Genomic DNA, 20,229 nt, shown 5'->3' with positions numbered 1-20,229 from the left:
TAAACTCAGTATTGTATCTGAAAATCTGAACTTTGCCTAAAATAAACCACGGTCCCAGAAAAGAAAGATAGAGGTAGGGGGGCTACATGTCCAATGAATGTCCATGAATATTAAATGAAATACCATTATGTGTTCTTACCTATAATTATACAATCAGAACGTAGAACATGCCTAGTGCAAATTCTTCAAAAAATTGCTCAATTAATTAATTAATGTGCAAATGAACAAAAGAAATTTGAGTGGTGGTAAATAATTGCAATCTGAAAATGTATTTTTATAGTTTATTATTTTTACAAGATTAAAAAGGTATAGAGACATTCTTTAAATGAAGGAAGTTAATTATTCTAAGATAAAGGAAATATCACCCTTGTCATGGTGAGACGGATGTAAGCAGATTAATTTTTGTAATGATCAACTTCAACTGTGATAATGCCTAATGATAGTTAGAATACATCCAGGGCTACCCTATTTCAGAAATTGAAATGTTACTGCCATTTATCTTAATTTCCAATGCCTTAAAAGTGAAGAGAATATTTTAACAGTTGTCCTTTGCTAAGAGAATTCAACTGCACCTAAAGCAGACCAAAGTCATTAGAAAAAATGATCAATTCCAAATTCAGCTTTCACTTCTAGACAAGATAAAAACACTAGAGCTCATCTTTCAAGCGTTTTTATCTTTTGGAAAAAAAATCAAATCTTTTCAGTATATTAAAAAGAACAGCCAACATGTAAACTAGACAGTTTAGTTTAAAAATGAATATACACAAATTTTATGTGTGACTTCAATGAGTTCACAAACACCCTCTAAAGGCTGTCCAAAGGATCTGAACCCTATGTTCTAGGGATATATGATAAGCCATAGCAAGAAAACTTAGTTAGATGTTCTGGTCTAGGAATATCCAGTAAGTGTTTATAAGAAATGAAGTCTTCAGGGATGAACTGAAAGTATATGAGTAGCATACATTATGAAAACCATAAGAACATCTAAACTTACCTTTTTTACTAAGATCAATAGCAGCTTCTAAAAGCACTTCTAATTCCCCTTTTGGCAAAACTGGAACCACCCATCGAGGCCTAAGGGTTTTAAAAATATAAAAAGCTGTTTATTGGTGGCACTCTAAAGCACTATAAATGAGTTACTAATTATAATTACTCATCTCACCATGAAAATATTAATATTAAAAAACATTAAAATGTTAAACAACAACAAGGTTGGCAGAATATCTGCTCTGTGAAACTAAGTTCCATCTGTCCTCTCTACAAACAATTTTTTTTTTAAGAACTGTCAAACAAAAGACAGCAAGGGGGGTGAGGAAATTATTTTACCATAAAACTACCATAAACATAAAACTACCATAATAATCAAGTATCAATTAAACGATACCTATTGTTCAAGTTCATAAGAATGTGCTCTTTCAGGATTCGTTACCATGAATCTCTTAGTGGTCTTCAATTTCCTCACAAAGGAGAAAAATTTAGGTGGAAAGTAACAGATTACTGCCTCAATTCATAATCTGTCGATTTTTCCTGAAGGTTAATGAGACGTGGATCTCCAGGTCTCTCTGCCTCCACAGGTACCCTCCTCCCTCCAACAAGGATGCAGCATGCACCCAGGTGGTGCTTTCTCTGGCCCCAGTGGCAGCCCAACCATCTCCAAGGCCATCCTTCCCTTTCCCTTCCTCCTTACCCTCCTCACTGCTCCCAAAACCCTGGTTTTGAGAAAAAGTGCTCCATGACTGTATAATCTATTAAAAACAAACGCATACCACCTTTGTCATTGTTTTTATTTACATTAAAATATCATTTGTATTTCTGTTCCCCTGAAAATCTGCTAATATGCAACTTTGTCCTCAAGTCTGCATAGGAAGTACCCTTTACTAACAACCACCAATCACCCGACAGAAAGCAAAAAGCAATAGGAAAACCTTTTGTTAGGTCTCTGTTAGAGAAAGAACAGTCAGGGACATTAAAATAACTTTAGATGATTTGGTTTTTTTTTTTTTACTACAATTCATTGTATAACATTATTATAGGCATCTCCTGGAATCACAGTTAATGTGTTCTTTCAAATACACTATTAAAAACAATAAGTTAAAAATATACTAATAGGAAAAATTTTAAGATAAATGAAGTGAGGAAAGCAAGTTGCAAAATGATACAGTAAAAATCTCGTATCTGTAGAAAAATCAATACAAATGATAGTAACGTGGGGCGCCTGGGTGGCTCAGTTGGTTAAGCGACTGCCTTCGGCTCAGGTCATGATCCTGGAGTCCTGGGATCGAGTCTGCAATTGGGCTCCCTGCTCGGCGGGGAGCCTGCTTCTCCCTCTGACCCTCCCCCCTCTCATGTGCTCTCTCTCTCTCATTCTGTCTGTCTCAAATAAATAAATAAAATCTTTAAAAAAAAAAAAAAGATAGTAACGTAATCTGAAGAGCATACTTATTAGTAATTTTTTGTTGGGATGTGTGTACAGAAGGATACTGTAGGACTTTATCAACATAACATTTCCATGTTTAATAGTACATACTTTTATTACTTATGTAATCAGAATTTTTTGGAAAAAAAATGCAAGGGGTTTTCTATTTCCTTCCTATTATATACATTAACAGTGTTAACGGATTTTTAGAAAGTGAAATACAACAAGAAAATCTGGTAAGGCAAATGCTTACACGTGTATTTTCCTTACTTTCCTTTTTATGGGTGTGGGGGGGAATGTGTCACACCTCCCTAGCACTCACTTGTTGAACCCACAGCCAGGTAGGAATTCCCCAACACACTCTTTCCGTATCTTCTTTAAATCTTTTTCTTCCCCTGCACATAAGCTTAAACTTTCACTCTCTGGGAGTCTTCCACTTCAAGTATAAAAAATTATACCCTGAACTTGCCCCTGAGGTGAAGATCAAGAGAAATAAATAGCCAAGATGGTTAAATGCCTCAGTCTAGTTAAGGGTTCACAAAGGGCAGGCTCTGAGGAACTCGATGTTCTAATGACCTGGCTTACCTCAGGACCATGCAAAAATGAAGAAAATCATCCAGCTATCGTAGCAACCAACATACCAAAAAAGAAAAAAAGAAAAAAAAAACTTCATAAACTCTGAAAGAGGGAAATCACATATATGGTTCTACTTCAGAAACATACCAGCTTGGGTCATCATCATTAATCTGAAAACTTTATTGACACTGTTACTCCATGATTAAGAACCATGGGTTACAAAGTATTTGGTAAGAACTAAAATGTTAAGGCTACTGAGGCAACATGGCTACTGTGATATTTCTGCCCACTCTTTCTCTTTTCTAACTACTAATCACTATGCTGAGAAACTGTTGACTTTCCTGTGTATTACACACATTAACAAAACAAAACAAACCAACTCACCTATTGATCATGTCATCCAACTTTGCCAGGTCAGTATGTGGAAATGCAGGTTCCTCATCTTCAAGCTGTGGTGGGGCATCACCTTGACCTTGTTCATCTGGGGGAGTTGCCGGGGAATTTTCATTGGAAGAATCAGGCGACGAAGTCTTAATTAAAAATTAGATATTCCAGATTTAGGTTTCTATAACATATGTAACAACATCTAATAATTCAAACACCAACACAGATTAGGGTAAAAGAATAAAATTTTAAAGATAAAATCATTGTAAACTTACGATGTTTCAGGTATTCTCTGTGCCAGGTTTTAAAATTTCATTTAATCCTTAACAGCCTAAGAAGTATTGAACAGCCATTTAATAGACAAAAACACAAACTCAGATAAGTAATTAGCCCAAGGTCACACAGCTCCAACTCTATGGTCAGGATTTGAATCCAGGTTTAGCTCTGAAGTTTGTGTTCTTAACCACAAATATGTATTGCTTCTCTGCTTCCATTTCCCATTATATGAGCCCTGCCATAATAGGAATTATTGTACAAATATGAAAAAATGCATTTCACATTTCACAGATGGAAAGTTCTGAATTATAACTTTTTTTTAATTTGAAGGGGAAAAATAAATTTTATTCTATTCAGCAATTTCCCTAGTCTCAAACTACTACCCAAACAATTATGAAAACTTCATGATTGTGGTTTCTAAGTAAGTCACATCATTTTTTTTTTTTTTCAAGATTTTATTTATTTGACAGGGAGAAAGAGAGAGAGAGACAGAGCGCTCAAGCAGGGGGAGTGGCAGGCAGAGGGAGAGGGAGAAGCAGGCTCCCCAGTGAGCAGGGAGCCTGATGTGGGGCTCGATCCCAGAACTCTGGGATCATGACCTAGCCAAAGGCAGACGCTTAACGACTGAGCCACCCAGGTAACCTTAAGCCATGTCATTTTCAACTAATAGGTCTAATTTTATTCCCTTTTATTCTTCATTTTTAGCATATCTTTCTCTTCCCCTTTATTTTTATTTATTTATTTTTTTTTAAAAAAAGATTTTATTTATTTATTTGAGAGAGAGAATGAGAGAGAGAGAGCATGAGAGGGAGGAGGGTCAGAGGGAGAAGCAGACTCCCTGCCGAGCAGGGAGCCCGATGCGGGACTCGATCCCGGGACTCCAGGATCATGACCTGAGCCGAAGGCAGTCGCTTAACCAGCTGAGCCACCCAGGCGCCCTCTTTCCCTTCTTTAAATGTGCATAATATTTCTGCAACTAAGTAAATGTTATTCAGCCATAAAAAGAATGAAATCTTGCCATTTTCAACAACAGGGATGTTTCTAGAGGGTATAATGCTAAATGAAATAAGTCAGAGAAAGACAAATACCATGATTTCACTCATATGTGGAATTTGAGAAACAAATGAACAAGGACAAATGGAGACCAAAAAACACTTTTTTTTTTTTATTTGCTAAACAGCGAGCGAGAGAGCACAAGCAGGGGGAGCTGCAGGCAGAAGGAGAAGCAGGATCCCTGCTGAGCAAGGAGCCTGATGTGGGACTTGATCCCAGGACCCTGGGATCATGACCTGAGGCAGCCTCTTAATCGACTGAGCCACCCAGGTGTCCCCAAAAAAACTTAAAAAAAAAATCTAATTCCAGTGTAGTTAACACAGAGCAGACTCTTCAATATAGAGAACTGGTAGCTGCCAGAGGGGAGGTAGATGGGGGAATTGTTGCATCATATTGTACACCTGAAACTAATACAACACTATGTTAATTATACTTGAATTTTAAAAATAAATAAGTAAAATTTAAGACTGAGGAATCACTGACCTCTACCTATGAAACCAATAATACATTACGTCAGTTAATTGAACTTAAATTTAAGAATGTTTAAAAAAATAAAAATAAACAGAAAAGAGAGTGAAACATACTAAACTCTACTAGGCTCCTGGTTTAAAAATAGATTTTTTTTTTTAAGATTTTATTTATTTGACAGAGAGAGAGCGAGCACAAGTAGGTAGAGAGGCAGGCAGAGGGAGAGGGAGAAGCAGGCTCTCCACTGAGCAGGGAGCCCGAAGCGGGGCTCGATCCCAGGACCCTGGGATCATGACCCGAGCCGAAGGCAGCCACTTAACCGACTGAGCCACCCAGGCGCCCCTAAAAATAGATTCTTTGGCATCCAACACAAACCTCTGACTATGTTTAAAGAAATCTAAATACTAGGTAACAAATTTATGACACAAGAAAGACTTAATGATTCTGTCCAATACCTGTGACTATATACTTCAGTATTTTATAGCTTAAACATGGGAACTGGAGAGGAAAAGGAATAAAGGTGACACATTTATTTGGAAAAATAAAAGTAAAACCTGACTTGCTCACTTCTCTAAAATGGGAGAGGGAGAAGAAAGGAGGGCAAAGGGGGAGAGAGCATATGTGCGTCTCTTTTCTACCATCCCTATAATAGATTATCTAATCTATAGTAACTGGACAATAAGAACTTATCCCCAAATAAAAACAAAAAAAAAACTTATCCCCAAGTGACAAACTTAAGTACCCTACAATAACAATATTTTTGCCTAAAAACTTATCCATACAGAATTCTACATAAACATACACCAACTGTAAGCAGTATGTCTGTGATTCATGTGCATGCACCTCAGCTATAAATTCACCTGTAAGCGTTGTTTGAGCTGCACATCATAAATTTTAGTATGTTTGTCTTATCTGGGTATTACCCAATACTAGTTTATTTATCAGAAAAAGTAGCTGAGGGGCGCCTGAGTGGCTCATTCGGGTGAGCGTCTGCCTTTGGCTCAGGTCATGATCCCAGGGTCCTAGGATGGAGACCCAAGTGGGGCTCCCTGCTCAGCGGGGAGTCTCCTTTTTTTTCTGACCCTCCCCCTGCTTATGCTCGCTCTCTAATAAATAAATAAAATCTTAAAAAAAAAAAAAGTGAAAATCAATTACTAAACTTCCACTTCAGGGAAAGAGAAAAATAATAGGGCAAATTCAAAGGAAACGAAGGGAACAGATATAAGGTCAAAGCACACAAGTAGGGAGGGGAGAGAGAACTGAAGCCAAAAGTTGGTTTTGGGGCAAGTTTAATGAAATTGATGAATCTCTAGGAAAGAGTATGAGGAGAGGGAATGCAAATTAGCAGTATCAGAAATGAAAAAGGAGAGATTACCATAGACTTTGAGATATTAAAAAGGTAGTAAGCATACGAGAAACAACTTTACTTCTATAAATTTGACAATCTAGGTGAGGGTACAAATTCCATGAAAGACACAACTTACCAAAAGACACATACACACAACCCCCCCCCAATAGAAATCAGAAAATTCCCCTATTAAAAAAAGCTGGATCTATTAAAACCTTGATGGTTTCACCAAGAAAATCTTCCAAATAATTAATGAAAAAATAACAGAACTCTTACACAAATTCATCCACAGACTAGAAAAAAATATCATCCTCTGAGTTTTAAGGCCAGCATAAAACCTTGATATCAAAATCTATTTTAAACTCTTCGCAAACATTATTTCACTTGATCCTCTTCACAATCCCATGCAGTAGTTACTACTGTTAACCCCATTTTACAGATGAAAAACTGAGGCTCAGAGGTTAATTTACCCAGTCATTTAGACTAGCATGGTGAAAAGCTCAAATTTGAACAGAAACATGACCTGAGTCCATGCTCTTTACCATAGGCTACACTGAATGATTTAATGTTTTGCTCTGGAATTGACACAGGGATTAAATATTTCATTTGATAACTGACTGTGTAAGACACCAGCAAAAGAGGGGCTACATACTCAAGCATCACCATCTATAGCACTTGAGCTTTCTTACCATTACTGTGGGAGACCTATATTTACCTATCTTTAACAGTTTTATGGTTACTTCTCAAATTATTCAGAACATGCTCCATTATTTAAGATTTTATTTATTTGAGAAAGAGACGGAGAGCGAGGAAGGGGAAGGGGCACAAGCAGGGGGAGTGGCAGGCAAAGGGAGAGGGAGAAGCAGGCTCCCCGATGATGCAGGGCTTGATCCAGTGGACTCTGTGATCATAACCTGAACCCAAAGCAGACACTTAACCGACTGAGCCACCCAGGCACCCAGAACATGCTCCACTATTTAGTATCTCATAGTAGACATGCCAATGTAGCTTTAACTAGTATCTTAAACATCCTACCTGATTCTGTTGGAGGGGGGGCTGAGACTGTCCATCAGGAGCCTGGCCCTGGCTGTCATTCCCTCCTACTGGAGAGCCACGAGTCGTGGCTGTCATACTCGACACAGGGCAGATCTTTGCAATTTTGTCTGCTTATGTAGTTGTCTTGAGAAAAGAAATTATAGTCCACTTATAGAAGATGAAGTACCAGCATTTGTCAGTCTTAAAAAGCTCCAATTTAAGAATAAACCATCTTGCAGAGACCATTGCATAACCTACAAGAAAAAAAAAGTACATTTGTTTTAGATTTAAAAATCATGAATTAAGGAACTGTTCAATCTTAGTACTACCAGTGAATCTAGTCAAGAGAAGGTGGCTATATAATGAGGATAAGGTGAAAAGCTAAAGTCTCATTAATACCATATTCAACTTAAACTGAAAACTGTATATCAGCTTGTACCAAACCACAGCCTTTTATGTTTCAGCTTTCTTTTGGGATTCCAAAGACATTATCAAGGTATTTAGTTGCCATTTTGATTCAATCATGGAATGGCAAAAACTGTCTTCGATTTGCTAATACCTTCAATACACTGTAAAAATATGTATATTCAAGACATAAACCAGGTAACAAAATGTTATTTTTAAAAACATTTCAGGAAAGATTGCACAACTAACATTTATCACTGGTACTAGGGCATTATAAATGGTTTTTGAACAAGCTTATAACAGGTTTTAACAGAAACTTTAAAACTTTGGGGGAATTTTTCTTTGGAAAAAGTTCAAACTATGTACTACTATTCCTAAACAACCAAGTCAGTCAAGTGACCCAGACTCTCCACTTTTGGCAAGGTTTTGGTCACAGGCATTCCCAGGCATTGACAGGGCTACAGACCACAACTGTTTAACAATGGAATTCTTTGTTACCTCACCAGCAAAGGTGTATAGGGGAATGTCAGCAAAGCCTCAATTCTATATATTCATTAGATGATTGGCTCTCATCCTTAGCTGCATACTAAAATCATCTGAGATGCTTTGATAAACACTGATGTGCACACCCCTCTGCAGATTGAATAAATTACTGCATTTGAGAGTGAAGCCTAGGCATCAGTACTTTCCATAAATTCTCCCCTGGTGATTGAGAATTGTGCCATGAGATTGAGAGCCTTAGCTGATGAGTTATAGGTATTTCATTATAAGGTGACCATACTTTCCATTTTGTCCAGAACAGTCCATGTTTACCCTCCAATTTAAATATAATCACTTGGGGCACCTGGGTGGCTCAGTCAGTTAAGCGTCCAACTCTTGATTTTGACTCAGGTCATGATCTCGGGGTTGAGGGGCTCGATTCCACAACCCTGAGATCACGACCTGAGCTGAAGCCAGACACTTAACTGACTGAGCCACCTAGGTACCCCTAAAATAAATAAACCTTTAAAAATAAATAATCACTTAACCCAGAGATAGGTCCCTAACAAGATCTTGTTTCATTTATAAAATTTGTGTAACAACAAAGTTTAAGACCAATAATATCAAATACTGGTGAGGCTAAAAACATAGAAAAATGTTCAATACATAAAGTGAAAATACAAAAGAGAACATGAATGAGCAGCCTCTCTTTCACTTTTGTTTTCCATTTTCATACACCCTACATTACAAAAAAACTCACGTGAAGTAAACAATGTTAAAAACCTGGAGAAACTAGCCAATAATTTTCTTTAGTCATTTTGGGTCTGCTGGCAAATTATTTGAGTGCCTTTCTTTTCTTGCCACTCAAAATTATCAGCTAATCAATTCAACTTGATTCTTCTCCACTTCAAATTTGTTCCAATTTCTCCCGTTTCCCAACTTGGGTTCATGATCCACTTGTATACCGTCCCCAAAGGATGATTCCCCTCGCTCTCTTCCTGGATGCCTTGTTATTTGTCTATGAATATGCTTGAGTCTTCCTTACTGAAAAACCACCAATCTCTGCCCTTCCCTTTTCCCAAAAAATCTTAACAAGAATGTCTCTGCTTCCCCTTTCACCTCTTCCATTTTCCCTCATCATCTGGCTGGGTCTAAGCTACCAAAATTGCTTTAAATCAGTGGGTCGTAACTGAGGACTATGGATGGATTTGAAGATAACTCCCCTAAAACTACATGCAAAGCTTTGCAAATATGTACATTTGGTGGGGAGAGAAGGGGGAGAAGGTCTGATTCACAGATCATCAATGCTCTACTAATGGACAAATCGAGTAACTGCTTCTTGCTGTTCACCCTGCATGCCCTCTTCTGAGCATGAGATACAAGTGGCCACCACTACCCCACCTCCCTTCTCGAACCTCTGAGCTTCTTTGGTTTATACAATCCTGGACTCCAGGTTTTCTCTCCTTTCCACTTCTTTTCAAGGGGGATGGTGGCAGGTAGTAGTGGTATCAGTGAGGACTAGTTCTGAATACTGAAACAGAAGTGAAAACATCCACTAGATAGTTCACTCTCCAAGTCTGAATTGAAGCAAAACTTGGGGATCTTGAACATAGAGCCAGTTATTCACAAAAGGGTCAAAGGAGATGGACTCATTGGTATAACCTCAGAGCCCCCCACCCTCCCATAAACACAACCTCCACCCGGCTACCACCTACTCAGAGGAAGCGGGTCACAATGTTATGGGGTGGTAGGAAGTAGCATGATACATTCCCAAGTGTGGGGAAAGTCTAGGAGAGAGGACAAATCCTGAGGTACACCAAAAATTAAAGTCTTTTTTTTTTTTTAGGTAAATCTTCACTGTTTACACAGAATGTGTATTTTCCTAAAATTAAAAACCAAGCAACTTGACCAAAGCACAAGTAGTAAGTTAACAAGTCTAGAAATTCTATTATCTTGTCCACTACACCAATACTCTAAAAAGCCTTTCCAGGAAGCAATCCAAGGACAAAAGAATGAATAAACAAAATGTGGTATGCACACACAATGAGATACTCTCTAGTGTTAAAAAGGAAGGAAATTCTAACACATGCTACAACATGGATGAACCCTGAGAACACTATGCTAAGTGAAATAAGCCAGTCACAAAGAGACAAATATTCTATGATTACACTTATATGAGGTGCCTACACTAATCCAGAAAGTAGGAAGGTGGTTACCAGAGGTTACAGGGAGAGAAGATTGGGGAATTAATAACAGGTGCAGTTTCAGCTTGGGAAGATTAAAAAAAAGTTCTGAAGATGAATGGTGATGGATGATGGTGATGGTTGCACAATGTGAATGTAACTTAATGGTCAATGAATTGTAGGTACACTTAAAAATGGTTAAAATGATAAATTTAAGGTTATATATATTTTCTCACAATAAAATTTTATATATATATAGCACTGACTGCTCTCTTGCTTTACAGTCCAACATTTGGTGATCATTTGAGTTAAAATATCTTAAAATTATATCCTCATGTTGTTTTATATGTTCAACATCCTTCTATCTATATATATCCCAATAACCTTCCATCTATAGACAAATCAAAACTATCTGGCAAAAGTCTGGAAATAAACTATTCTAAACAAAAGTATTCTGTGGATTACTAAAGAACTATCCCTTTGGGTACCTGGGTGGCTCAGTTGGTTAGGCGACTGCCTTCGGCTCGGGTCACGGTCCCAGAGTCCTGGGATCGAGTCCCACATCGGGCTCCCGGCTCGGCGGGGAGCCTGCTTCTCCCTCTGACCCTCTCCCCTCTCATGCTGTTTCTCTCTCTCTCTCTCTCAAATAAATAAATAAATAAAATCTTAAAAAAAAAAAAAAAGAACTATCCCTTTAAAATAACTTTAAGGTAAATGGAAAAGGGAGAAGTGTAACCTCTCTGCCAAACAATATACCTTTCTGTATATCTGACCACAAAACTAAATCATCATCATTTTCTTGCAGAATATCCCATTAACAAAGCCTCAAGCTGCCTGCCATCCCTATCTCCTCTTACATAATTCTCACCTTTCCGTCCCTTGGTTTCTAGATTTCTTCTACCTCTGTCAAGTTTTCCACACTTCAAGATTTCGAGTACTGCTGAGCAGGTATGTCAGGTCTCAGCATAGCATACCCTGCTCTATTCTGGTATTAACAGACATCTCTCTCCCACCACATAAAAATTGATACCTTTTCCTCAGTATGCTAGGACTGAAAGATTTAGAGCAAGAAATAGGTATGGAGCAATTAAAAATACTTTCTGGATTTTTTATTTATGTATGTATGTATTTATCAGAGAAAGAGAAGGAGAGCACAAGCAGGGGGGAAGCGGCAGGCAGAGGAAGAAACAGGCTCTCCCAGCTGAGCAGGGAGCCCGATGTGGGACTCCATCCCAGGACCCTGGGATCATGACCTGAGGTGAAGGCAGATGCTTAACTGACTGAGCCACTCAGACGTCCCACTTTCTGGATTTTAAAAACGTAACTTTTACTTCAAAATCCCACCTCTGCCACTTAACAAGCTGCCTATCTTCAAGGCCAGTGACGTCCACTCTATTTTCACAGGTGTTTAAAACTGAGATAATGCCACCCACAAAAATGCCACAAGGATTATTTAAATACAGGTGTTTTGCAAATACCAAGCACGCAGTAATTCTTAAAATATGTAATTTTCTTTTCCCTTTCTATAACGTACTGCGCAGGGTTCTTGAATATCTGAGGTATTAATTGGAAAATAACATTTTCAGATATAATTTGGAAAGCTCTGAATGGGAAAAAATTATCAAAGATACGCTACAACTAAGTTATCCAAGAATAAATACTGCTACCTTTCTCAATAAATCCCATTCAATCCAAGTGGAGGAAATAGATGGGAATCACACTGTTTTACTTGATTTCAAGAAGCAGTCCCAAGTACAGAGCTTGTTTTCCAGGAGACATTTAGGCATACCCAGCAAGGATAGAACAAGCTTTCTACCAAGTTTCAAAGCAGCAGTATCCTCCACTGAGCAACTAAAAAATTATTCAAATCATTTGAAATTTAACGCAGTAACCATTTCCTAAAGAAATGCTCAAATTCAACATATCCAATGTGAAAATTCACTGTATGAAATTTTAAGCTTTGCATAAAAAGCATCAAGTTTTATTTTATTTTATTTAAAGATTTTATTTATTTATTTGACAGAGAGAGACACAGCGAGAGAAGGAACACAAGCAGGGGGAGTGGAGAGGGAGAAGCAGGCTTCCTGCTGAGCAGGGAGCCCATCGCGGGGCTTGATCCCAGGACTCTGGGATCATGAGCTGAGCTGAAGGCAGACAATGAATGAGCCACCCAGGTGCCCCTCAAGTTTTATTTTAGAAAAACAAAAGTACTGTAAGGGTCACTGTTCTCCCTTTCTTTCACTCAGGTTTTACCAGAAATTTTGTTGGATTTTCTGCAATGCAACATGTAACCACAATGGCAACATTAGACAGCCTTTAGAAGACAGCCTTTTTTGTATTCAAACTTAGCATCTCAATATCTTCCAAGATGGGAGAAGCATCATCTTTACCTGGTTAAAGGTTGGCATTATATTTTTTAAAAATAACCTAGTATTCCATAAGTGGCAACCATTTATATTCACTTTAAAGTTTGCGGAACTGAATTTTCTCCAACAGTTTTCTCTCTCTCTCATTCTTTTTAATTAAAGATTTTAGAGTACGAAAATACTTTTAGGCCAAGGGTATTTAGACCTTTCTGAATTCTATTTATTTTAATAAGATCTTTCCTTTTCTTTTTTTTTTTTTTTTAGATTTATTTATTTGAGAGAGCAAGTGCACGCACAAGGTAGGGAGGGGGAGAGGGGATCCTATCTAGAGGATTCCAAGCAGGCTCCACGTCCAGCATGGAGTCTGACACAGGGCTCAACCTCACAACCTTGAGATCATGACCAAAGCAGAAATCAAGAGTCAGGCACTTAACTGACTGAGCCACCCAGGCGCCCCGACCTATTTGAATTTTAAATTGGGATTTCTATTACTATGACAGATTAAATATGCTTAAAGGCAAACTTTTTATATGCATTATCTGGGGGGAAAAAAGTATCCTGTCCTACATAGAAGTTTTTCTACTACTTGAGAAAAGACACAGCTATTTCAGGTTTAGACACTTCCATGGGCACAGAAAAACTGGAAAACCAAGAAACTGTTAAAGAAAAACCACACACACAAAATAAAAACAAACAGTATGTGCAGTTAATTATCTGCACCAATAGCTGGACTTACAGGATTTTCTTAAATATCTCTTCTAAGAAAACACTAAATATGAGTAAAAATAGTTACTGGGAATAATCCTGAATCTAATTTTTAGGTAACCTTACTTGCAAACATTGCTATTTTATTTGCTTTAATTATTTAACTAGTATGATTATTTCCTGTCACACTCCTCACAATCAATTATATTCAGAAACTAATCTATAACCACTCTAGTAGGTAAAGGCAAAATAGGTTTCAGTATTCGTACTATCCAAGGAATTTTTTCTTTTGTGGACTTGTTGGTTCCATTCCATTCAAAGTTTCTCTGTGACTCTGCAATTCTACACCCAGTTACAACGTTGTTTTTTCCCTCACACCAAGCAATTCTCACTCTAGTTGGGTGTCCTACAATATGACTAAATTCTGACACTATCTACCTGGAGATAGCATCAGATCCCACAGGTTAAGGGTTCAGTCAGTCCTACAAGATCGCCCTCTCCCCCACACCTCAGTCACCAGTCCCAAGTCCAAGGTGTCACCTATGCTTCTCACTAATCGGCTACAGACTGGAGGTTCCAATGATCCCTGCACCCTGGAATCGATTAATTTGCTAGAGTTGCTCACAGAACTCAGAAAAACGTTTTACTTACTAGATTATGGTTTATCATTAAAGGATAGAACTCAGAAACGGCTAGACGGAAGAGATGCGTAAGACAACATATGCGGAAAGGGCAAGGAGCTTCCATGTTCTTTCTGGGCTCACCATTCTCCCCAAATTTCCACGTGTTTACCAATCCAAAAGCCCTCTGAACCCCGTCTTTTTGGTTTTATGGAGGCTTCATTACATAGGCATGACTGATGGAATCACTGGCTACTGAAGGTTAAAAACAATCTCTAGTCTCTCCCCAAGCCCCAAGGTGGGGGGAAAGGGAAGGGCCTTAAAGTTCCAACACTCTAATCACGTGGTTGGTTCCCCTGACAACCAGCCTCCACCCTTAGGGGCTTTCCAAAAGTCACTCATTTACATAACATAAGATGCCCCTTTTTGGCTCTTACCAGTTAGGAAATTCCCAGGGTTTTTGAAGCTCTGTGCCAGAAACTGGAATGAAGACTGAATATATATTTATTATAAATCACAGTTACCACAGGCTCCCATACAGTTCCATCTTAATTTGTACAGTATTCTAGCAAAGTTATGAGTACTTATGTATCAGGCACAATAGTAGGTGCTTTATTTGTATAACCTCATGTCATCACCATGACACCTATCCCGTATGACTATTAATCCAATTTAACAGACATGAACAGAAGCTAAAACATTAAGTAACTTGGGCTTGTCCAACATGGCAGTTCCTAACTAACATGTGTTAGACTAAAGCCACTGCCTCTTCCATAAAACCATGAAGGTTCTCCATAGCTTCCCAGATGTTCTCTCTGAAGGGGGAGAATTAAGATGGGGAAAAAAAGGGGTGGAGGTGCAAAGATAAGGGATTATGACCTTTCTCTTAAAATCATGGTTACTGTCAAGCCTCCAATTATGTTTTATCTTTTTGGCATTGGAAATGAACATTATGACTCTTATTAAAGTGCAAACTGTATCATGGCCCTACTTAAAAATCTTCAAAGACCAGGACAAAGACCAAAATACTTCTTTAGTAGTCTACAAGGTCCTCGAATACCCAAGTCCAGTCTCATCTTGCAACTACCCCCGCCCCTGCCTGTTCTAACTCCAGTTTAATTTGCCTTCTTGTTCCTTTGAATGTACTCCTCCTTCACGTGGACTCAAGCCTCTGAACGAGCAGTCTGCTTAGTTTCCCCATACTGATTCACTAGCGTTCAACTCACCTGACTCAGAACTCATCAAGTACTCCTATCTGAGGCTCTGAGAGCCAGCGGCACTTTTCTTAAAACATCTGTGTGATGATCACACTCTCTACAAAAACAAAAGTTCCCTAAGGGTAGAAGTTATACGAAATTTGGTCATCCTTATATCCCAAGGATTCATTGGCACACAAGAGGTAGATACTTAAAACAAAAATGGGGTAGGGGGGTAGTAAAAACAACATCAAAGTCAAACCCCCTCCCTTCCCATCTCCAACAATTCTTCTTTGATAATGTGTCCAAAGTTATCTCTTCCACTCCCACTGCACATTAAGAGACTCCAATTTTAACAGCATACTGGCTGATCTCCACACTACCAATCTGTTTAGTATATTAATGGTAAATTAATCCAACATTTTCAGTCTCTGAAATTTTTAGTGGCTTCCTCCTCTCACCTTTTACATAAGCACTATTCAAGGTCATTCTCAATCAGTCCTAATTATTTTTTCATCTCTCATTTCCCAATTTCAGTACTACTACAGCCAGGCTGACATACCTCAAATTTTAAATAAAAATTCTCTTATTAATAGTGATGATAACAGCTACCGTTTGAGTGTTTACTTTGTGTCAGGCACTATTCTAAGCAAGTTATACATATAACTTATTTAATCCTCAGAACAAGACTATTATTAGCCCCATTTCAGGAGTAAAGAAACTAGGGCAGAGTGAATAAATAGGCAGTGGAAGTGGGAGAGCCAGGATTCTGCCCCAGGTAGCACAAGCTCTGGGGTTCTACGGTTTTAATCATCATGCCATACGTTAATAATGTTGGAAAATAAGGAAAAAAATCTACCATTAATCTCACCATGTCCCCAACTCCAAGATAAACTCCATCAAAATGTTTTTGATGCCAAAACACATTTTATAAAACTGGGTTTTTCGCTTCATTTAAAATTTTCCCACGTTATTCTTCTACAACGTTGTTAATAGCTACATACCACAGAATTTTCTTCTAAAACGCTATCACTGTATTCCCAAGAAACACAGAATAAAAAACCATATTATAAAGAACGATTGTTCAGTGGGACATGAGGTTTCAGGTTTCAGGAGTTTAAAATGCAGCAAGTTATTTTCAATAGCTGAGTCTACAGCTACAAACCTAAATATCCCTAAGCAATTTTAAAACGTAGTCTTTGCTCAAGAGTAAGGACTTTCCTTTCCCAGCTCCACCAGCACTGCCATTATCATTGACACAGGACTCATCATTCTTCTCACAATTATGATATATTAAACACAAAACCTGTCAAGGCAGCTATGTTAACCACAGGTTTCCCAGCCCCCAAATGTGATGCTAGCTCTAGACAGCTTCACATCCAATCAATAACTCAGGCTAATGCAAATGAAGATGTTCAACAAATCTCTGTTAAATCCAAATACATTACTTTACCTAAATGCTCAAAAGAAACCACTACTATTAAACACACACAGGCCTTAATTTTTGTCACTAAATCACTATATGTGAACGTAACATTGTGGATTAACTATACTTCAATAAAAAAACAAATTCTAAAAAATTTTAAAGTAAAGTCACTATATATACTCACTGCTGCTTCCTATGGATAATTTCCTATTAGTTCATCACAAGAGAACCGCATTCTGCATTCTAAGTTTTTTTGTTGCAACAAAAATGTATTCATTTAGAAATGCTCGGTAATTGGCTAAACACTCTTATTCAAAACTTCTCCATGCTAAGTGTCAAGTCCTATGTACACAATTAGGGTACTGGAAGCTTGTATAAGTACATTAAAGCTTCAATAAACTCCAACATCTTTTCCAAGGCATTCTCAAACAGGAGTTTTTAAGTGGCTGTAGGCAACGAGTAATTTTAAATTAAAAATGACTTCTGGAGTGCTGGCATCAGAAGCTCTGTGGATACCCTCTCCAGTGAAACAATAACCAGTGAAAATTACTTAAAAAATTTTTTTGAAGTCCCTAGAAATTGTCCTAAGGGTATACAGTAAATGGAGAAACACTTATTAAAGAAAATCTACCAAAAAGAGAAAATTCTTCTGTATCTCAGAACAGTCAGTCTGTGGCATTTTGGGCCAGCTCAGCAGGACAGAAGCTCCATTCCAGGTGGGTGCAGCCAAGGACACAGGGCTCTCTCCTCCAAACTCCTAGTCAAGGTTATCTCGCCAGGAGAGGGAAAGCAGCTAGCATTTCTCATCATCCCCAACTCAGACTTGCAAGCCCAAGCAGTTGAGATGCCTGGGGCTCCTTTCTTCTATCCAAGCCCTACTTGTGGAGCAAAAGTTTGACCCCAGGTTCTGCAGGCCAAGAATACTGTGCTCCTAATGGCCCTTACCCCATCTCACTCATAGGACTGAACTTCCACACCAGAAGACACAAGCTGAGAACACCAGAGGCCGCTGCTCCCACCTAGCACCTACTCATGAAGCAGGGGTGTCCCTGACAGAAGTGAGCCACTGTTTCACCCTCCCACCCTCACCCCAGCCCCGCTCTGAAGCAATGGTGTAAAGGATTTGCCCAGGGGAAGAAGCAAGCCATAAGAAAGTTTCAAATTTCTCTCAAAATGAACTGACTTCATTTGGAACAGAGTACAGGGAAGTTCAAATCTGAGGGTGCACTAAAAACAATGTAGACCAAGGTAGTAACCAATTAAGAGACTGGCTGGGGGCCTGGGTGGCTCAGTTGGTTAAGCATCTGCCTTCAGCTCAGATCATGATTCCAGGGTCCTGGGATAGCACCCCACAGAGTCCCACACGGGGCTCCCTGCTCAGCAGGGAGTCTACTGCTCCCTCTGCCCCTCCTCCTGCTCGTGCTTGCTCTTTCTCGATCTCTCTCTCTCTCAAATAAAAGTAAAATCTTAAAAAAAAAAAAAAAAAAAAAAAAAGAGGTTGGTTAATCTCTTGAGAGCCAGAAGCTAAACTTGAAACCGGCTAGAAGTTTACCTAAGAAGAATCAGGTAAAGAAACAGCTAAGGGCCTCCCCTGAGTCAAAAGAGACCTTTGACTGAACTCAAGGATTACCCCCTACAAAGGAGAAAAACTGAATTGGATCAGACTGTGGGGTAATTAAATCCCAGGGCATCACCTAAAACAATCAACCAATCAGACAACAATTAGGGGAGACTAACATTTGCATTGATACCAACAGAGGGAGACAGCTTAACACAGATATGCTAAGCCTGTACCCTCTGAAGAGTAAAATCACAGGCTGCACACTGCAAGGAAAATGGATTTCATTACAGCAGTCTAGCCAGTTGCTAGACAGACAAACAAGTAACAAGTCCATAGGTATGGGTAGTGGGGAATCAGTATCCAAAATTACTATGGTAGACTGAAGAAGATCCAGTTATCTCCCCCAAAATTTACAAGATCTACAAAGATAGGAGACTGTGGCCCATACACGGGGGAGGGAGCAGGCAAAAGAAACTGGCTTTGAGAGGGTCCACATGTTAGACTTAGCAAAGACTTCAAAACAGTTATTATGAGTATGTTCAAAGAACTAAAAGGAAAGCGTGCTTAAAATAAGTAAAGGAAATGGGCGCCTGGGTGGCTCAGTCCGTTAAGCATCTGCCTTCGGCTCAGATCATGATCTCCAGGTCCTGGGATCAAGCCCCGTGTTGGGCTCCCTGCTCAGCAGGGGAGTCTGCTTCTCCCACTGCCCCTCCACTCTGTGTATGCACGCTCTCTCTCTCTCAAATAAATAAGAAAATCTTAGAACAAAAAGTAAAGGAAAATATGACAACATTTAAAAAGAGACTATAAGTAGATAAGAGTACTTAAAAAAAAAAAAAAAAAAGAACCAAATGAAAATTCCAGAGTCAGAATTTTTAGTCAATAACAAAAATGAAAACATTAACTGAAGTGGTTCAACAGAAGATACAAGCTGTCAGAAAAAAGAATCAGCAAGCTAGAAGATCAAGAGATTAAGCAATAGGGAGAGAACAGAGAGAGAAGAAAATGAGTTTCAGAGAAATGTGGAACACAATTAAGCATACCAACATATGCATAATGGAGTCCAGAAAGAGAAAGGAAAAGATATTTGAAGAAATTATGGCCCAAACTCCCCCAAACTCAATGAAAAACATTAATCTACACATCCAAGAAGTTCAGCAAACTCCAACTAGGATAAATTCAGAGACCAGATTGAGAAACATAATCAAAATGTCAAAAGCCAAGTACAAAGAGAAGTGAGAAAGCAGAAAGAAGCAAATCATCACACAGAAAGGCTCCTCAATGTAACATGGTCAGCTGATTTCTCATCAGACAATATGGATGCCAGAAAGCAGCGCGATGACACATTCACAGTAGTAAAAGAAAAAAAAACTTGTCAACCAAAACTGTTTCAAAAAATGAAGTCAGAGATCAACTTCCAGCATGTCAGCATAAAGAGCTTGGCAGACCCAATCCCCAGTGAAAGAGCCCTGATAAATATAATTACAAAAACAGTATAAATGCATTTGCTCTTAACTAATATAAAAAGCATTGTATAAAACAAAGTGTACATATGCATAATTGGGTCTATTGCATATAGAAATATTTCCCTATAACAGAATGAATTAATGCAAAACGAATGACCTAAAAAATCAAAATCTATAAAATTCTTTGAAGAAAACAGGGATAAATCTTCATGACCTAGCATTTCAGCAATGGATTCTTAGTATGACACCAAAAGCAAGAGCAACA

The 20,229-nt window shown here is 38.5% G+C and overlaps 1 protein-coding gene across 4 annotated transcripts in view; it reads right to left on the bottom strand.

The window, feature by feature from the left end:
• Positions 1–20,229, bottom strand: part of USP9X (ubiquitin specific peptidase 9 X-linked) — a 166,957-nt gene that overhangs the window by 93,343 nt on the left and 53,385 nt on the right. For all 4 annotated transcript variants that reach the window (XM_035003152.1, XM_035003143.1, XM_035003166.1 and 1 more), the window contains exons 2-4: positions 7,557–7,810; positions 3,377–3,522; positions 995–1,074 (exon numbers count right to left, since the gene is read on the bottom strand). In XM_035003152.1, coding sequence (XP_034859043.1) covers positions 995–1,074; positions 3,377–3,522; positions 7,557–7,652 — 322 coding nt within the window. In that variant the 5' untranslated portion in view covers positions 7,653–7,810. The remainder of the gene's footprint in view (positions 1–994; positions 1,075–3,376; positions 3,523–7,556; positions 7,811–20,229) is intronic.

This window comes from Mirounga leonina, unplaced genomic scaffold (genome assembly GCF_011800145.1).
Source record: "Mirounga leonina isolate KUSES-001 unplaced genomic scaffold, KU_Mleo_1.0 Mir_101609, whole genome shotgun sequence".
Lineage (NCBI taxonomy): Eukaryota > Metazoa > Chordata > Mammalia > Carnivora > Phocidae > Mirounga > Mirounga leonina.
The sequence above is the reverse complement of the archived record's forward strand: the minus strand, read 5'-3'. Positions and strand labels throughout refer to the sequence as shown.